This window comes from Camelus ferus, chromosome 23, assembly GCF_009834535.1.
Source record: "Camelus ferus isolate YT-003-E chromosome 23, BCGSAC_Cfer_1.0, whole genome shotgun sequence".
In the NCBI taxonomy this organism is placed as follows: Eukaryota; Metazoa; Chordata; class Mammalia; order Artiodactyla; family Camelidae; genus Camelus; species Camelus ferus.
In genome coordinates, this window is record NC_045718.1 from 27,234,304 (window position 1) to 27,253,353 (window position 19,050).

A 19,050-nucleotide genomic window follows, 5' to 3' on the forward strand; every position below is an offset into this window, starting at 1 on the left:
ACCTACATCACTTTTATTAATTAAAACTGTTATAATTTAGATTTTTATTCTAGGTTAAGTTCATATTTTGAGATTGTTTTGCTATCACTTTTTAATGTATTCTTTTTCCAGTGAAATGAAATATCCATTATTAAGTTCCCCTATATACCGCATCTATTTCTGAAATGTCTAGTGCATTTCCTTTACATATTGTTCTTCCCCATGACAATCCACATACTTTGATTATAATAGCTTTACAATGTTTTAATATACCTAGTGGGGAAAACCCCATCTCTCCACATTTCTTTTTCAAAGATATCTTAGGAGTTTTTGCTCATTCCTTTTTTCACCGAAGCTTCAATATAATTTTGTCCAGTTACGAAGAATCTGACATGGTAATTCTGATTGGAATGGCATTATATTCATATACTCATTTGTGAAGTACTGGCATCCCCATTCAACTGTACACTTGATTCATATATGAGACGTATATACTAACTAGGTCCGCTCCCCACTGAAATATCTTGTTCTGTCATTCATTTCCCTCCCACTAAGTTTCACGGGGGAGAGTGCACATTTTGTTTCAGCAGTTGTTCCGTGCTCTTGCTACGTCTCCTGAGAATACTTACACGTTCTGGCCTACAGTCCTCTTCTTTCATGCAAAAAACATGGTTTGGTTGTTTGGCTTCGCCTTCTTCCAATTTCTTGCCAACCTCATCGGCCTCACCAGCCTCACCAGCCCCTCACTCATTTTGCTCAGTTGCTCAAACTTCCCAAATTCTTTGCAGCATCTGGGTCTTTGCATATTGACTACTTTGTACTTCGAATACTTATCCTTTTGGTCTCTTCAAATGCTATTTCCACGAAAGGCCTTCTTTGACATTTTCTAAATTTAGATTAGTTTCTTCACAGCACTCTGTACTTTACCATCATAGCCTATAAAATGTTTGTTCAGCATGCTGTCCCCACTACCATAAATTTTAGGAAGACTGTATTTGTCACTACCACATACACAAAACCTAGCAGAATCTAGCATGTATACTTGTTCAACAGAGATTATTTTGTTGTCTATGATTTTAAAAACTGAACTGTATCTGAAGAACAGAGCCTCTCAACCAACTGGCAAATAGCTCACTTTTACAGAGAAACAGGAGAATCACTCAAAATGAAAATGTGTAAATGTCTATCAACATCAATAGGAGAGTTACCCATTTTTGGTACAAAAATAAGACCACTTCTAATCTGAAGAATGGGTTTTTTGCATTTACTTCTGGGTCATTATTAAAAGTATATTTCAATAATGCAATGTTTAATAAGAACGTGAACTTTAAGATACTTGCTTCTTGGGGGAGGGTATAGCTCAGTGGTGTAGAGTGCATGCTTAGCATGCACGAGGTCCTGAGTTCAATCCCCAGTACCTCTAATAAACAAACAAACAAACAAACAAACCTAATTACCCCTTCCCCCCCAAATTAAAAATAAAACAAACAAATATATTTGCTTTTAATAGAGCTTTAGCTCTGGGTAGCTAATCTAATTTGAAGTCCAAATAGGAAGATGAAAGAGTAACGAGACATAAAACCCCCTTCACTTTCCATTAGAATAAATAAAAATTATTTATTATATATTAAATATAAATTATTATTTTACATAAAGGTCATTATTGATCAGTAGTAAGCTTGTAAGATCATCTGTACTATCCTTTTTATTTATTGAATCCAAGGCTGCTTCTATTTTATACTTTTTCTTAAACTAATTATTAATAAAAATATATCTAGTGAAGATAAAAGGTATTTAGATCCTTTCAAAGATTATTTTTGATCTCTCCACACCTTATCCCCACAGACTCTTTATGGGATAAAACTCCTCCTTATATATGCTAGTAGTATTACTATTACTTCTCTTATCAGAATAAAAACACAATACACAAAACATACTAGAAATAGTTGGTTCTTTTTAATCAGCTATTGATGGCATAATAAAATAAATTTAAGTGGCACCTAATTTAAACATTTAAAATAGTTCGTTGAAGGATAATCTACAACACAATATGTTAAGCCTAATTGTCAAAATAACACCTTTTTTCAAGAAAGACAAAATAAAGGCATGATCAAAATTATGACCAATAATTTGGGTTCATCTGGACACTTATAGATGACTTCATAGGCATACTGGCAGGCACAATGTTGAAAAATCAATCCACTTGACTTTGAAATAATGGTTAAGATAAAAAAGGAAAACTATACATTTCAGAATATTAACGTCTGAAATTAAAGAAAAATATCCACCAAATATCACAACAGATCTTTTAATGATGATTTTTTTTTTTAACATTAAGCTTGTTGTTTTAGGGAACATCTTTTCTCTTTGAACATTTAACTAAATGTTCTATGTGTTAAATAATTTACAGAAAGAAATAAGTTTTGTGTTCTGTACAAATTAAAGGACCCATGAACATAACCCCCTCCCACCACCAAAGCTCAAATCTGCAATGGTCTCAGCAGAAAATAAACAGTTCACAATTTAAACAGAATTTATAGAATTACAAAAGTTTACAGGACTCCTCTCTTACCACTTTTTTCTAACAGCAGAGGTTACAATGACAGAATTGAATGATCAGAATGTAAAAATATTTGTGCAAAACTGCATTCATTGTTCTTACCATTTAATAGAGGTAAAACCTATGAATACACAATGACAATAATGAAGAAAAACTACATTGAAAGTAATTCTATTTTAGATTTCAAACAACATTGATTATACTATGACTAAACATTAAAAGAAAATGTGGCACCATGAGCAGCAGGAGCAACAAATGATTTGGCAATTCTGCCAGCTAAGGAAGCTGACACTGGAAAATGCCAAAGTTTATCTCCACACCAGCCATCCGTCTGAAAAGACTGGAAACAACTGTAGGGCTGAAAACTCACTTCAATGTCTTTATTCTTGAAGTTCATAGATCATAAATGAAATATTTAAGAAAGTCCTTTCCCCCCTTCAAGGAGTGCTTCTTGCATCACTGGAAATCCTTAAAAAAGCTGAATCATAGACTCTCTGGATTTACCTACACCAATCCATCTAACTGGGAGTGGAAAAAAAGCATAAGAATAGTATTAATTCATTTATAATGTTCAAACTTTGGGATTAACAGATCTCACACTTTGCTTAGTGTCACCATTTAACTTTTCCCCATGTGCCTTTTGCTATCTTTTTGCTCTATTAGCAGATTATGCCAATTTCTAAACAGAATATACAGTTAACATCCAGTACAGGGTAGTTTGCCTTACTGTTTCCTGTTTTAATCACACAATATTTACAATTCTGTAATTCCTAATAATTAGTAGAGTAAAACACTGGCCCAAACCAGCAAAGATCTAAGGCACTTTTGATCAAGTTCTTAATAACTAGAAAAAATAAGCATGTTTGAAAAACGGTTGATGCTAAGAGGACACTGAAGTGTCACTGCAGCTTTCATATCTCAAAAAAGGTAGAAATTATCTGGAAGAGAATACTGCTTTAACTTGCACAGCCTTAGGAACTGGCTACTGTACCAGCCTATGGGAATCTCTAATCACCTGCACCACATGGGTAAGCGTTTAAGGTATTTTACAGATGTCATTGTTAAATTCGCTGTTGTTTGTATTTCAAAAGATGTGAAAAGTGCAGTGAGCAAACATGCTTACAAAATTTATCAAGCTGGGAAGCGCAGCTAGCAATATGGAAAACAAGATTCATGTTTGGAGATGAACCACAAACACAAATCAACCACAATACAAAATCAGATTAAGTGCGTAATAGATTTATACAGAATACACTTGCCACTCACTTCACTTTTTGTCTCTGAAATCTCCAACAGCACAAATAAAACAAAAACAAGCAATGTGTTAAAAGACCTCATATAACTAGTCATAGCCATAACTTGGTTATGCCTAACTCCTTGGCCAGCTTACATTTATTTTTTAATAAAGAAGCTTTATTCTTTATTCTTTTATTTTTTCAAATTGGATTTCCTATTTTCTATACCTATTACTTCCTAATATCTAGTCAAGAAACTCCTCTAACTCTCAAGGGTGGTTTAACCCCAAATAAAAAAAAACACAAACCATTTTTGGTGGTAGTAAAGATACAAAGGATTTGTTAATGAAGAGGGAGAAAGAAATAAGAATGAATGTCACAGGGTAAGAAACAGACTAACAGAAAATTAAAACAGGGTCAAAAGTGTGAGAGGTCTCATGCAAGTGAAGGATTAAAGAGAGATGATTATATTTACTCTAAGGGATAAAATTATTTAATAGTTTTCTGGGAATTTGTTCAAATCAAGCACTCAATACAAAATAACCTGTTTTTCATCCTATTTCAAAGGTAGACAGTTAAGTCAAAAGTAGAAAAAGTAAAGATGGTTGTTCATAAAGTATTTATATTTACCTGGAATTTGAAGCTCATCTTCAATAAATCGAACATAATTTTGTGCATTAACAGGTAGTTCTTTAAAAGTCCTTGCATTTGATATGTCTGTGTTCCATCCTGGGAGAGTCTTATATTGAACTTCAACTTTATTTAAGACTTCTTGGTTTGCTGAAAGTTAAAGAATAAGTATATTTGTTTGTGGTGTCCACTGTCTATTGCCAAACAACTTTTTGATATGTCATAGGTTTACAACGTCTCATACTTGGAATTTTTCAAAGTTTAGAAAGATAAAGCAGTACATATACCATCTAGTTTTTTATAATCAAACATATTTCTGCAGCAACAGGTTTATTCAACCTAAGTGGGTAGATTATTGTTCTAATAACATCAGCTCAAGTCAAGTTTTGCTGTCAAATGAGTTTTGCTGCCAAACTTACAATTTGCAATTTTTAGAGCTTTTTAGATTTCCACACTGTGGATTAGGGATTGTGAATCTGTGTAATGGCAGCAATCTCACAGAAAGGTTTGCAGACTTGCTCCCATCTGAGAAACCTTCTATTGTTTTTGTGACTACATACAAAGGCTTAGCTGGAAATTTTCTTCATTATCTCAACTAACCATTTTCTCTGTATTTCCTAAAAGAAACTGAACATGTACAGTTTCTTTGACTAGAGACAGATAGCTGGATGCTGTAGTACAGTCCAGATTTCCTTCTTCATGATTCAGACCCTCGTTCCCCACCTATGGGAGTACTGCCTGCGGAGAACGCACAGTTCAGAATCCCCTAGGAATTGCTCTCCACTGAAGGGAGCTGTCACCCTGGTGCAGCCCATTTCCAATGACTTGCCAACATGGTGATATAAAGGACCTGGCCACTTACCTTAGTTGGGGACAACTCTGAATTCAGCCCTATAGCTCCCCATGGCATCAGCTGAGAGCTTTTTATGAAACTACTTGGCAGGTCACCTTGTCCCTCTGCCTCGCCCTGCTTCTTCTCTCACTCCCTTACAGATACTGCTGTTCAGAGCACTTATAAACTACCTACCCGCAAATCTCTGTATCAGAGTGTTTCCCAGGGAATGGAAAGTGAGACAGTTGGTGCCAGGAGTGGCGCGAGGAAGAAGGCTCTAAGACGAGATCTTGGAACTGGGTCACTGCATCACTAGTGGTGGAGAGAGTATGGACAGTCTCTGGCATGCTGTAATAGTGCAACTATTAAAACTTTCTCATGGGAGGTGAATTGGGATGCCAGGGTGCAAAGTAAGGCTCTGGCAATATCTGAAGCACTGAGAAATGAGCACAATGGAGCAATGGAACTGAGTGACTCTAGATCAACGCCATTCATGAACTGGAGAACGACAATGAAAGGCAAAGTGTGAAAGTCAGAGGGCCTCCTTGGCAGCAGCATCCAGAGAATCTCACGTCCTACAGCAGGGAGCAGGAAGAACCGAGGATCAGGCTCAGGACTCAGTCATACAGACAGCAGAGCTCCAGGGAGAGCTGAATTCTCAGATCCAGCAAATCTGCTAAGACAAGGCCAGATCCCTTTTTGAGAAAAAAGTGGGACCCTGAGACTTTGGATGAGACATCCAGGATGAACCCCTAGATTTGCTGATGGCCTGCAGAATGGCCTACTACTTCCTGTTAAAGGTTAGGGCTTCCCTTCGCTTGAGGACAATGCAGAGGCCTCTGCTTTACAAGGCAGGACCTACCTCTATCTCCCCTCCTGACCAGCGAAAAGTATCTAGGGTCAAGGTACAACATAAGTTGGCTAAGGAAGCACTGGGCCTGCTATAGGAGGAGAGGGACTACACTCTGAAGGATCTGCGGGATCAAGCCAACATTTACCAGTAGGAGCCAAGGAGTATGTATGGAACTGGATCCTTAAAGTACTCGATCAGGTGGAGCTGTGGGTGGTGGAACAGAAAGTTTAGTAAGAGAGTACATTGATATGGGAGTGCTCTCCCATTATTCATGATCCAAACGTGATAAAAACATGACACTAGGTATGTTCTTGGACTCTTATAGAAAGTGATGGACCACACTAAGCAGGTATGTCAGAGCTGCTTGTGGTAGACAGTAGAAGAATGAATCAAGACACTTCTTGGGGCTTCTACTTCCAGCCATAATGGAGTACATGGTTCTAGACTAACTCTCCTAGCATAAACAACCATAAAACTGGACAAAATATATGACAACTCTTTCCAGGCAGTGGACCATAGGCAGTGCAAACTATGGTTTCTGAGTGAAAGAAAACTCACAAGCAATTTTTGAAACTACTCCACTCTCTGCCTCGGGACAATTTCCTGATCAATGAAGTCAGGACACTGGGGTCAGCAGAGAATGGTGGTCCCACTGACCTTAGACGGCAGATATCAGATTTCATCAGGAATGCTAAAGCAGCTAGAATCATCGAGGTCAAGAGTCAGAGAGAAGGGAGCTATATAAAGAGGTTACTCCTCTCCCAGAAGTCTGTGTGAAAGTCCATGGTTAAAGCTCATCCATATATGCAAAGAACTGGACCATCAGAGAAAATGACCAGGTAGCAGCTGTCAAATGGTTGAGTGGAACAAAGATTCCAGAGGTCAAGCAATGCTGGTAAAAGGGACGGGACAGGGGACATTGGAGCTCCAGCACTGCCAGATTGCCAGGAGCGGTCTCTCTATACCTTGTTAACTCTTCTGGCATCCAGCTGAGACACCAGAAAGCCTGCCCATTAAAAGTAAAAACCACAACTTAGACTGAAATCTACTGCAGACCACCCATAATGAAGCCTAAAACCAAGCTCTGCCAAGACCCACAGAGGAGACAGAATTTGGAGACTGTCTCATGCTACATTAGACAGGTGCAGGAAATACCTTGAGCTCTCCACATAACTATACTAACAGAGCATAAAATCAAGCTATACAAGGTTCAAGATGATCAGTCAGTAATTCAGTTGTCCCCTAAAACAAAAACCAATACTCTGCAGAGTAAGACAACAGAATCCAAGTCTCTACAACATATTATCCACAATGTCCACTATTCAACAAATAGTCATTAGACATAGAAACAGTGATCCACAATCAAGGAAAAAAAAACAAAACCAAACTGGAGACGGCTCAAATGTTAGACTTAGAGATAATGACTTTAAACATCTATCTAAGAACTTGCAGCTATCCTCAGTTCAAGGACTGGTCACCATTAGCAAGTTACAAAACCTACCAGCCTACCAAGTTCCATCAAGCTAGTCAACATTCCTTCATTTGGCATATTCCCAGTCTTAAGGATGATTAGACAATTTAACAGTTTCTATTTCTGGAAGCTGGAAATATTTTTGGAACTTCCTGAGTAAATGAAGAAATCATTTAACTAAAGATACTAAAGCTATGCCTGAAAAATACATCGCCTCAAGTAGGAAATCTCCCTACATCCACCCACTTTAGACACAGAATAGAAGTTAGGAAAAAAATCATTCCTGTGGCTTGAAGGACAGAGTGTGTTAATGTATTAACAGCCTGCTTACCCTGACAGGCAAGGGGCTCTTTTCTCCTATCCCACATTTCTCAAGGAAGGGAGAAATACCTACATAGAAGTTACTTTCAAAGTAGGGAAGATGAGATTCAGGAGCAGCATAACTGGGCTCAGTGGTACCATGTTTCTTTCCTATTTTAAGTTTGAGCACATGATTGCTGCAACCCAGCACCCAAATGCATAGCAGCTATGGAACAAATGCTAACAGTAAGTGAATGTACTTGCCCTAGTCACAAAGGGCATATCAAGCCTATGACTATGTATAATTAATTATATAGAAGTGCTTTATAAATTGCTCTAAGACATTCATCTAATAATACTCTTTATACATAGCCACCCCTAAAAGAGTACCTGGGAAATGAGGTATGATTTCACCATCTAACTTGTATGCAACTCCAACTTTGATTTCCGTAAACATGTCCAAAATATCCAATTTGGTAAGTGCCAACCTAATTTTGGAAGAAAAGGCAACATTAAAACAGCAAATTCTTAAAGCCCTTAACAACTAACTTGATGAGGGAGTAAAGGAAAATTCATACAAAGCTAAAAGTTCCAAAGCAATTCTGAAAACTGATTAGAATTATATTTTAAAGCACACCATGCATAAACACTACAGGACAATATACTGATGTATTTTCCTCATTAAAAAAAAAACTTTACTGATCTACTAGTAAGTTATTTTTCTAATAATTAAATACATTTTCACTGACTGATCCACACCCTCCTGATTAGCTTTCTCAGAATCAATCAACACATATCCATACACATCCATAGGAGGGCTGCCTAGAGGAAAGGATACATTCTGCAGGGGTGGACACCGTAAAACTGGTCCACATGAATGACATTTACACATATCATCAACCCTCATTTCTTCACTCTGCTTACCATCACCTCCACCCTTGGTCAGAAACTCTCAAAGGAGAGTGAGGAAACTACATTAAGGGCTTCTTCATGATACAACAAAATCTCCCAATAAACTGACTGGAGAACAGTTTTAAGGGGAAAATCTATAGAAATTAGATAAAACCCTAGGTTTGGGATTCTTGCCCACAGATGATTTTTTTATCCTTTATTCTGTTATTTGCTAGAAGTTAAGCCTAATTAATACAAACATGAATGCATTTATTTACGTATTTATGTATATATGGTAGTAACTTTTCCTGAGCATTCTTAGCAAGCCAGTCAGCATGGTATATGCTCTCATCTAGTTTTCAAAATATCCTTTTGAAGTAGATAATACTGTTATCTGGATTTTAAAGATGAGGGAGAAAAAAATAGAAAGATTAACTTGCCCCAAGTCACACAGCCTAATGCATGGGTCTGAGATTTGAATCCACAAGTCAGCTCTCAATCAAGCCCATGCACTAAATCGCTGTTACATTGCCTCCCCTCTGTACACATACTCTGTGTTGCTCCGTCTATCTAACCACCTACCTGTCTTACTTCCCTCTATACTGTTTCGCATATATGAGTATCATGATTCTTTTCTCCCAACTTGGGATGCCTAGGACGATAACCTGGGTCCCTCTCCTTATGTACCCTTCCCTTATATCTTGGTCCACTTCTACCTTGAACTGCAATTTCATTCTAAGGCTAAAGAGTGAAATTTCTCTATTAGGGCCCTACCTCAAGTGTGCACTCCACAAAATTTAACCTGTGGTCAGGAATTGTCATTTATGTCATTTATAAAATAAAAGTTTCCAGAAATACTCACGCAGTAAATCCATTAATCATATGAGCATATTTGAGCAAAACAAGGTCCAGCCAGCCACACCTTCTTTTCCTTCCAGTAGTTACACCAAACTCCCTACCCCTCGTTTGTAATAATTCTCCAATTTCCTAAGGAACAGAAAATAAAACTTCCCGATTAGAATACCAAAGCTGTAAATCGAGTAGAATTATACTTAAGATAACAAGTCAAAGTTTCTTAGAGATTAACAGCTTTCAGAAAATAACTAAGTTGAAGATAGAATTCCACAGAGATGAAGGGTTTTATGTGAGGGAGGCATTATTTGAAAACATCCAACTTTTGGCTTCATTTTTTACCATTATTTTAAAACCAATTTTTTAATAGTATATAGATAACTTCTTAAAATTTAGATTAACATATAAAAATAAATGCTCTATATCAAAAAGTGTTATTAGTAAGAATTTATTAAAATAGACACATTAAGCTAATTTGTTTCAAGAACAGCTAATGGCTTGATGATTTTCCTGAAAACCATAAGGCAAACTCATCTAATAAAAGCAGTTTTTATCACAACATCCCTTTGAAGACAATTAAGACTGAAAACAATGCTCGGAAGTTCTAGGCTACAGCCATTCCCTAGAACCTAACTTCCCATCTATGATCTATCTATTCCTTAATTTACACCTTCCTGATTAAAGCCATCACTTTATTACCTCACATATTCTGACATCATTACAAGTATGTATTTTTCTAAAATACTACTCTGTGAGGTCTGAACCCCAGCCTTGTCTGTCTATGTGGCCTTGGGCAAGTTACTTCGACTCTCCGTGCCTCAGTTTCTCATGTGTAAAATGGGGCTGGTGGTGGTACCCCACTCCCTGAGTTGTTGTGAGGATCCAAAGAACTTCTAAGTTTACAGCAATTAAACAGTGCTGAGCCCAAGGTCACTACCATGTAAGTGTAAGCTATGATGAGACAACGTCTGGAGATCACTTTCCTCAAACATGGCTCCTAATAAGCTCTTAGTGAAAGGTAGTTGTTATTTTTAACTTCTTTCTCTTCCACTACCTTAATTCCCTTCATACACTCACCTTCACTTAGCCTTGCAATTACAGTTACCTTTGAGTACTAATCCCTCCTCTTCTGTTGCCAGTCTGCTGCCACTGACAACAAAGGGGTATACAATTTTTTTTTAATGTTGCTCTGATCAATTTTGTAAGTTAAGTGAAATGCACAGAAGACAAGAATTCATTAAGGGAAAAAAAGCTGAGTGTTTATTTTAAAACGTTTTCAATTAGATTTACTGAGAAAAAGGCTTACATTGTCTTGCTCTGTCGGAAAGGCACCAATACCAACTCTCGTTGTATAAGCTTTCACAACTCCATACACTTCTCCAACATTCTGAGGGGGCATACCCAAGCCAGTACAAACACCTCCAACTGTACAGTTTGAGGACGTTACAAAAGGATAAGTTCCTAAAAATAGAAACAAATGGTAAAATAGACACAAATGATATGCGTTATTTTAAAACAGAATTACTATGAAAATTTGAGTATATTTAGGTATTTGAAAGACTTGAGTATAACTGTAACTGCCTTTTCAAAGCCTCAATGGTTTATTCCTGATTCTTTTTGTCTGTAGAGAGGTAAAAACACCTCTAGATGGTTAGTGCTATTAACTGCAGTGCTTATGGTAGAGAGGCTCCTTGAGTACATGCCATTACTCAGCTGTCTGGCAGGCACTCACCTAATGGACTGCTAAATAATTTAATGTCAAAACTCTGGTGTTATTCAACTGTGTGGATTTGCAGTCTATATATTTTAACAATCACCTGTCAGCTTAAAACAAATTTACTTTATTCCCTTGATATATATATTTGAGGTGTATCAGCAACCTGGAGTGACAACAGTACACTAAGAATTCTGTGGCCTTTTCTAACCTCTTGATCTCTACTCAGGGAATAATCCCTGAAATGACAAGAGTAAGTGAAGAGCGGTGTACTTCCCAACCCTTGCCCCAAGATCCTCTTCATACTTAAACTATTCACTGTGCTAATTAGACACGGCTTTCTTTCCAGATTGGATATTATGGTATCAAAAATACATATCTACTATATAGATAGACTCTTTCTTTAATTGGCTTACTTGGAGTCAAAAGCCAATGAAATGTCAATAAGAGCTGAGAACAATTGGACTTATCCTGAGAGATCACGTTTAGATGGAAAGGCCAACAAATTAACGGGGGTGAGTTTGAAGACGTTAGGCATTAACTTTTTGAAGATGGATGAAATGCTCTAAATCCATTCAGAATCTCATGCCCAGAAATTAATTAAACAGATCCACAGATCTTAGAATGTGCATGTTTAATAACAATGTGTATTAGTTCTTGATATTTTAAAAAAAGCTGAATTAAAGGTCCTTTCATAGGATTCATCTAATCATCTTACAGTTCCAAGGAAATGAGGTTTGGAATTGAACCACAAACTAAACAATTTAAAAAAAAAAATCACAGTTTATACAACCCAAATCCATTGACCCAAATAGTGATTTCATTTTTCTGATGAACTACAGAACTTAACATATGTATTATGTTTTCCATAACGATCCTTTAAAAAAAAAAAAGTTAGTATGAGATGACAAACTTTCATCATTCCTGAATATACAAGCTAAAAGCCTTATTTTAAAATCCATTAATGCTAACATTAATTATTTATATCTTAAGCACTTTAGGGCTCAGTTAAGCTCCCCATAAGTCATACCTCACTTACCAAAATCAATATCTAGTAGCGCTGCATTTGCACCTTCTACCAAGATTTTCTTTGGTGGTCCATGGAGAGCCTCATATAGGAAATAAACTCCATCTCTCACCATTGGTTTAATCCTTTCCATATAACCCTAATCCAAAGACAAAAACCAAGGTCAGTGTATACTAACAAATTTACAATATAACCAATGTGTAAAAATTGCCTGATTTTGACCGTGAAAACTGACAAATGCAAAGTAGAAAGGGGCTGGTGATGGTGCTCACCCTACCGCAACATTTGGATTGGCTGTAGTCTCTCATGCTGATGAAGATTCTTAATAGACTCAAGAGTGTTGTGCTAAAGAGACTGACCCTATGGGGTACCATTCCTAAATGGGCTGGTTAGCTTTAAAACATATCATCTACCACTTGTCCCTTTTGTTGATCTATCCTCCAAATTGCTATGAGTCATATATTTTCAGGTACTTTACTCCTGCACCCTGCTCCCCACTCTGTATTTTGTTTAAGCTACATCATGTAAAGTTACTCAGACATGCCAAGTTTTTCTAGGCCTACATGCTTTTGGAGTTCAAAAGTACAAACAATTTACTTGATCAGTTCTGACCTATAATACGTTACACATATCTGTGTAGCACTTAGTATACTATTAAGCTATTAATGTGTATCTTCTGAGTCATAATGTAGCTCTATAAAGGAAATTAAAGACTACATGTTCTTCATTCTTAAATTTTCAGTCTCTAACACAAAGACTGAATCAATGAAAGATCTAGATGTCAATTTGGCAAACAAGCTTTTAAAAGGACATTATAAAGGTCAGAAAGCATTACCTTGAGTTTTTGTAATTCACCTTCAATGTCTATTTCCAAAGTGGGGTATATAGATTTGTACTGGTTAGCCAGAACTTTGAACCTGAGAAATATAGGTAAATCAAGACATCAGCTCTGTTTAAAAATATACTGAATAAGATCATTCAATTCAAATGGTTTCTGAAGATAAGTGGTCTCACTAACAACCCCCAAACTGAAGTTACACTCCGAGAAACAGAATCTAACAAAGGAGATCAATCATATGAATAAGCAATACACTTAAAATATTTTTTACTGAAGTTTAGGAATATCAACAATATCATTAAGGTGATGTGGGGAAGGGCGAGGAGCAGGGAATGAAAGAAATCTGTAACCATAAAACTTACATCTGAATTAACTATATTATACTGTGTGACAGACAAAAGGGGACGGTCTGCATGATGCTTTAAGAGACAGAGGCAGACATTAGCAATTTGTCTCTATATTCCCATGGAGGTACTGCGACAGTGCAGACAGACAAACTGCTGACTGAAAATGGATACAGAACATGATCTTTGATACCACCTGTTATTAGATGCAACCAACTAACTCCCCATCACTGAGTCACCATATAATTTTTTTATGATTATTAGGTTTCCCATAGAGATTTTTCTATAGAAATTAAGTGTTAATGTAGCATTTCTATATTTCAGGGTGAGTTTGATACACAATAGTTCACCAGTACCTGAGAGCCTGATTATTTCTAGGTGGGAGGGCACAATGGAGTCTTTGAACCTAAAAACCCGAGGATCAAGACCCCAGGATCTGGTGACCCCACCACAGCACTGCCATCTCCCCCTGGAAACATCTCTATTTCTCAGTAAACAAATCCAAACTCCAGTCCTTAAATAGAATTTTGGCTTTGTCTTAAGGTACTTACATAATATCATCATGTTACTTTTCATGCAGGTAAAGTGAAATTAAGGACCAATTAAAATGTAATAAAAGGGGGGGAGCATATAGCTCAGTGGTAGAGCACATGCTTAGCATGCACAGGGTCCTCGGTTCAATCCCTAGTACCCCCATTACAAAATAATCATAATTAAGAAATAAATAAACCTAATTACCTCCCTCCAGAATAAAAAAAAAATTTTAAAGAATGTAATAAAAAACAACTTTAATATTTCAATTGAAACAGAAAAGCCAACCACTACTACTCAACCAGAATACTGATTTTATCGATTTGTATCCTGGGTTTTAAAAATTCTAAAAATCCACTCACTTTTCCCATTTTTCAATCACAAGACAGTTACCTCTCAGAGAAGCCATCAAAGTCAGAAACAAGATCACACATCCTGAGTCCGCTCCGAGAAGCTTTGGAAGAATAAACTGGGCCAATGCCCTTTTTTGTAGTACCCAAACTTAAAAATGAATCAAAACAAGCTTTGAGTTAGAAAAGAAAGATACATCTTATGATCAGATCATCACAAACAATAAACACTGTGACTATTTTCTGTCTATGTTATTTCCTGGTTAAGTTTATTTTCACAATCTTACTGAGTTTCTCTGAAAACTAAACAGGATATTCTAATACTTATTTTTCTTAAACTCATGGCCTAGAATTTCAACATAAAAGTTTGGGCATGCTTAAACTGCACGCGCGCACGCACACACACACACACGAAAAATCATACTTTTTCCCTGCTTGTTCTTGTCTCTGTTGTTCCTGGATTCCATCAGCTGCTTGATGAAAATCAAATACTGAGGGGGAAAAAAAACAAAATTACAGTTATTGTTGAAACAAGTAATACAGGAAAACAAAAGACACTGCATTTTAAATTACTGAAGTTACAAATCCCTTCCGCGTAATTTATGACAAATTGAAGGTAGACATTTTAAAAAGCAACAATAATGGTAGGAGTGAAGGTTATAATGCTAGCTGGCATATTAATATGAAAAATATGCCTGATCATTCATTCATATCTATTGCAATATATACTATGTTTAAAATCAGTCCTTAAGAGAGTAATTTTGGAAAACCCTACCCTACAGTTCTGTAAAGCTCGTTTGCCAAGATACATTCTTCAAGTTCAGGACTCCAGGCCATCCCTCTCTCCCTCACTGTTCCCAAGCTTCCATCATCTCTCACTATAACTGTAGCCTCCTAGTGTCTTATTTCCACTCTTGGACACCTCTAATTCATACTGTTTAATGCAGCCAAAGCTATCTTTCCAAGACACAACTATGAGGTCACCACTCCCTTGTCTTTAAAACGCAATGTCTTTCTATCACTTAAAAGAAAAAGACAAAACTCTTCTACATGGCCTCCTTGCATAGTCTGCCCTTTCACCTTACACTATGCTCTGCCCCCTTTCTGCCCTCCCCCTACACAGGCATTCTTTTAAGTCCCTGGCTCCAAGGCACATGCTTCTCCTGTCTGAATATGCCTCTTCTATGCTTCCTCTCTCTTCTCTCTCCCTCTCCCTCCATATTGTTTCCCCTGTGGCTACACAAATTTAAATTCCCACCAACAGTGCACAAGGGTTTCCTTCTCTCCACATCTTCACCAATACTTGTTATCTCTTGTCTTTTCGATGACAAACATTCTAACAGGTGTGAGGTGCTACTTCATTGTGATTTTGATTTGCATTTCCCTAATGATTAGTGATACTGAGCACTTTTTTCATGTGCCTGTTGGGCAGCTGTGTGTCTTCTGTGAACAATGTCTGTACAATTCCTCTGTCCTTTTTTTATTTGGGTTTTTTTTCTATTGAGTATATGAGTTTTTCTTATTTATTTTGGGTATTAACCCCTTATCAGATATATGATTTGTAACTATCTCTCCCATTTTGTAGACTGCCTATTCATTTTGTTGATGGTTTCCTTGCTGTGCAAAAGATTTTTAGTTTGATGTAGTCTCATTTGTTTATTTTTGCTTTTGTTGCCTTTTAGTGTCAAATCAAAAAAATCACTGCCAAGACCAGTGTTAAGGAGCTTATTACTATTTTCTTCTAGTTTTATGGTTTCAGGTCTTATGTTTAAGTCTTTAATCTCATTTTGAGTTAGTTTTCATTTATGGCATAAGACAGCAGTCCAGTTTCATTCTTTTGCATTTGGCTCTCCAGTTTTCCCAACACCATTTATTGAAGACACCATCCTTTCCCCACTGTATATTATTGGCTCCTTTGTTGTAAATTAACTGATTATATATGTGTGGGTTTATTTCAGAGCCCCCATTCCCTTCCATTGATCTTTGTGTCCGTTTTTATGCTAATACCATACTGTTTTTATTACTACAGCTTTGTAATATAATTTGAAATCAGGGAACATAAAGCCTGCAGCTTTATTCTTCTTTCTCAAGATTGCTTAGGCTATTTGGGGTCTTTTGTGGTTCCACACAAATTTTACAATTTTTGGTTCTATTTCTGTGGATAATGCCATTGGAATTGCATTGAATTTTAATGCAGTTGAATGCACTTGATTTCAAATGCACTGAATCTGTAGATTGCTTTGGGTAGTGTGGACATTTTAACAATATTAATTCTTCCAATCCATGGGCATGGAATATCTTTCAATTTATTTGTGTCTTCTTCAGTTTCTTTCATCAGTGTCTTATAGTTTTCAGTGTACAGGTCTTTCACCTCCTTGGCTAACAGAGTAGCCTTTTAGGGAACTAGAAGGCTCTGCATAATAAGATTGATGGTGATTAAAGGGAGAAAACATGCATACTCTCTGTGTAGCACTTTGCTATATTATGTGGTACATTAAAATGTTCACTTATTTCTAACACATAGATTCTAAACCTTGGCCAATAAATAGCTATCACAAACTATAGGGTTAGTTTTTTGTCATGTTCCTATTTTGGTGCCCAGCCAACAGCCTTCCTTATCTACTTTTGAGAGGCCAGGATAGCTCTTGAGAGCTGTTTCACTAAACTCAAACACTGCAAATCAGTTACAGCAAGATTGAGATCTTGGAGTACTTATGTTACTTCTCTTAAATAAGAAAAAATTTGCATTTCAAAATCATTTTATTTTCTATGTTCAAAGAAGTTACAAAGGCAACGGGCAAACCACAAATAGTTGTTAGAAAGCAGGTGAGCCAAGTACCTTGTCATAGAGCCAATGTTTTCTTGGGTTTCTCTAGGCTCCAGGAAGCTATTAGCATAATCAAAATAATTACTTTCATAAAGCTTCATCATGACATGGAGCCTTAATACCTCCACAATTACTGGTTTTGAAAGAACAGTCTTTGTCTGAAGTTGCTGTTAATGCCTTTTACATTTTCTACAGCCTATACATTGAAACCAAAAAATGCCACCTTGGGGATTCAGTCTAATTTTTTAAATTAAAGATAATTGTGCACCTCCAGTAATTAAGTTTCATTAACATCATCTTATTATTTTTAATTATTACAGTTAATTTTTATTAACATTATTGTTATACTATATTGAAGTGTCCAGTATAAGCCTCAGGACATGTAATATCCACTTCGCTTACTTCTCATACCTCCTCAGGTCTTTATTTTATTTTTTCCCAAAGTTTTGTTTGTTTTTGTGGCCACTTAACATGAGATCTACCCTCTTAACAGATTTTTAAGTCAACTATACTTGAATTTAAATAAATAAATGAATAAATGGATGTAAAAGATCTAATAAGCTTCTAAGGAGACTAAAAAAGAGAGCAAACTAAAAAAGAGCAAAAAAGTAGGAAGAATGGCATAAGAAAGAGCTGAAACCAATGAAATAGAAAACAAATACAGAAAATAAACAAAATCAAATGCTTATTCTTTGGGGAAAAAAATCAATAAAATGGATAAAGCTTTAGTTGGACTGATTAAGAGAAAATGATGGGGGGAGGGTATAGCTCAAGTGGTAAAGTGCATGCTTAGCATGCATGTGGTCCTGGGTTCAATCCTCTAAAAATAAATAAGCCTAATTATATCCCAATTCAAATTAATAATACCAGAAATGAAAAAAAAATCCAAAAAACGGTTATCACTGCAAACTCTACAGAAATTACAAGGACAATACACAAATATTAAAAACCTTATGCCAATAATTTGACAAGTTGGATGAATTGAATACATTCCTTAAAAAAACATGAATTACTGAAACTGACAAGAAGAAACAGAAAAACCTGAATCTCTCCATATCTATTAAAGAAATGGAATTCATAACTAAGAACATTCCCTCAAAGATTCTATCCAACATTTAAGAAGAAATAATACCAACCTTACATGACTCTATCAGAAAAACAAAGGCACTAAAACTAAAGAAAACTACAGAGCAATATCCCTCAGGATGAAAAAGCAGTACCTCTTGACCACGTGGGCTAGGGCTGGGCATTTTTATGAACAGAACAGATAAACTTCTTTCCCTCATGGACACAACCTTGTGTAAGGTGTCGTGTTACTGTTGGGGGCGGCGAACTACTAATGCCTGGAAGATAAATAACTTGCGAGAAGACACACAACCAACATTTGGATCTAGATCCCTCAAATTCCAAAGCCTGTAATTCTATTAGACTGTACTCCGTATCACCCATCATACTTTGTACTGAATTAATCTCGTGATTTTATGAGAAATTTTTTAAATTCTTGAAAAGAATTAGTATTTTTAAGCTTCTATGTACCAGACTAGGTCCTGTACTTAGTCTGAAATGAGAGCTCTAATGCCATAATTACACCGGAGCTTAGAGAACTGTCCTTTCAATCCTATGGTAAGAGAAGATCCTGAAGAAAAAATTTCACAGCAATGATTCTCAGCAATTTTCTAGTTATTTGATTTTTTGATAACATTATTTACTTCTTTTCACCATTTTGTAATTGATAGTACTAAAAATACATATTTCTGAGACATTTTAATAGCACTTATTTTAAAGAATATGTATATTATTATACATTTTACTATTA

The 19,050-nt window shown here is 36.3% G+C and overlaps 1 protein-coding gene across 1 annotated transcript in view; it reads right to left on the reverse strand.

Annotated features, from left to right (window-relative positions):
- Positions 1–1,913: 1,913 nt before the first annotated feature.
- ADSS2 (adenylosuccinate synthase 2) overlaps positions 1,914–19,050 on the reverse strand; it is a 31,824-nt gene continuing 14,687 nt past the window's right edge. The window contains exons 5-13 of the mRNA XM_032466546.1: positions 14,832–14,898; positions 14,451–14,558; positions 13,180–13,261; positions 12,357–12,483; positions 10,910–11,064; positions 9,614–9,738; positions 8,251–8,348; positions 4,405–4,554; positions 1,914–3,061 (exon numbers count right to left, since the gene is read on the reverse strand). Of these exons, the coding sequence (XP_032322437.1) occupies positions 3,009–3,061; positions 4,405–4,554; positions 8,251–8,348; positions 9,614–9,738; positions 10,910–11,064; positions 12,357–12,483; positions 13,180–13,261; positions 14,451–14,558; positions 14,832–14,898 (965 nt within the window). The 3' untranslated portion in view covers positions 1,914–3,008. The remainder of the gene's footprint in view (positions 3,062–4,404; positions 4,555–8,250; positions 8,349–9,613; positions 9,739–10,909; positions 11,065–12,356; positions 12,484–13,179; positions 13,262–14,450; positions 14,559–14,831; positions 14,899–19,050) is intronic.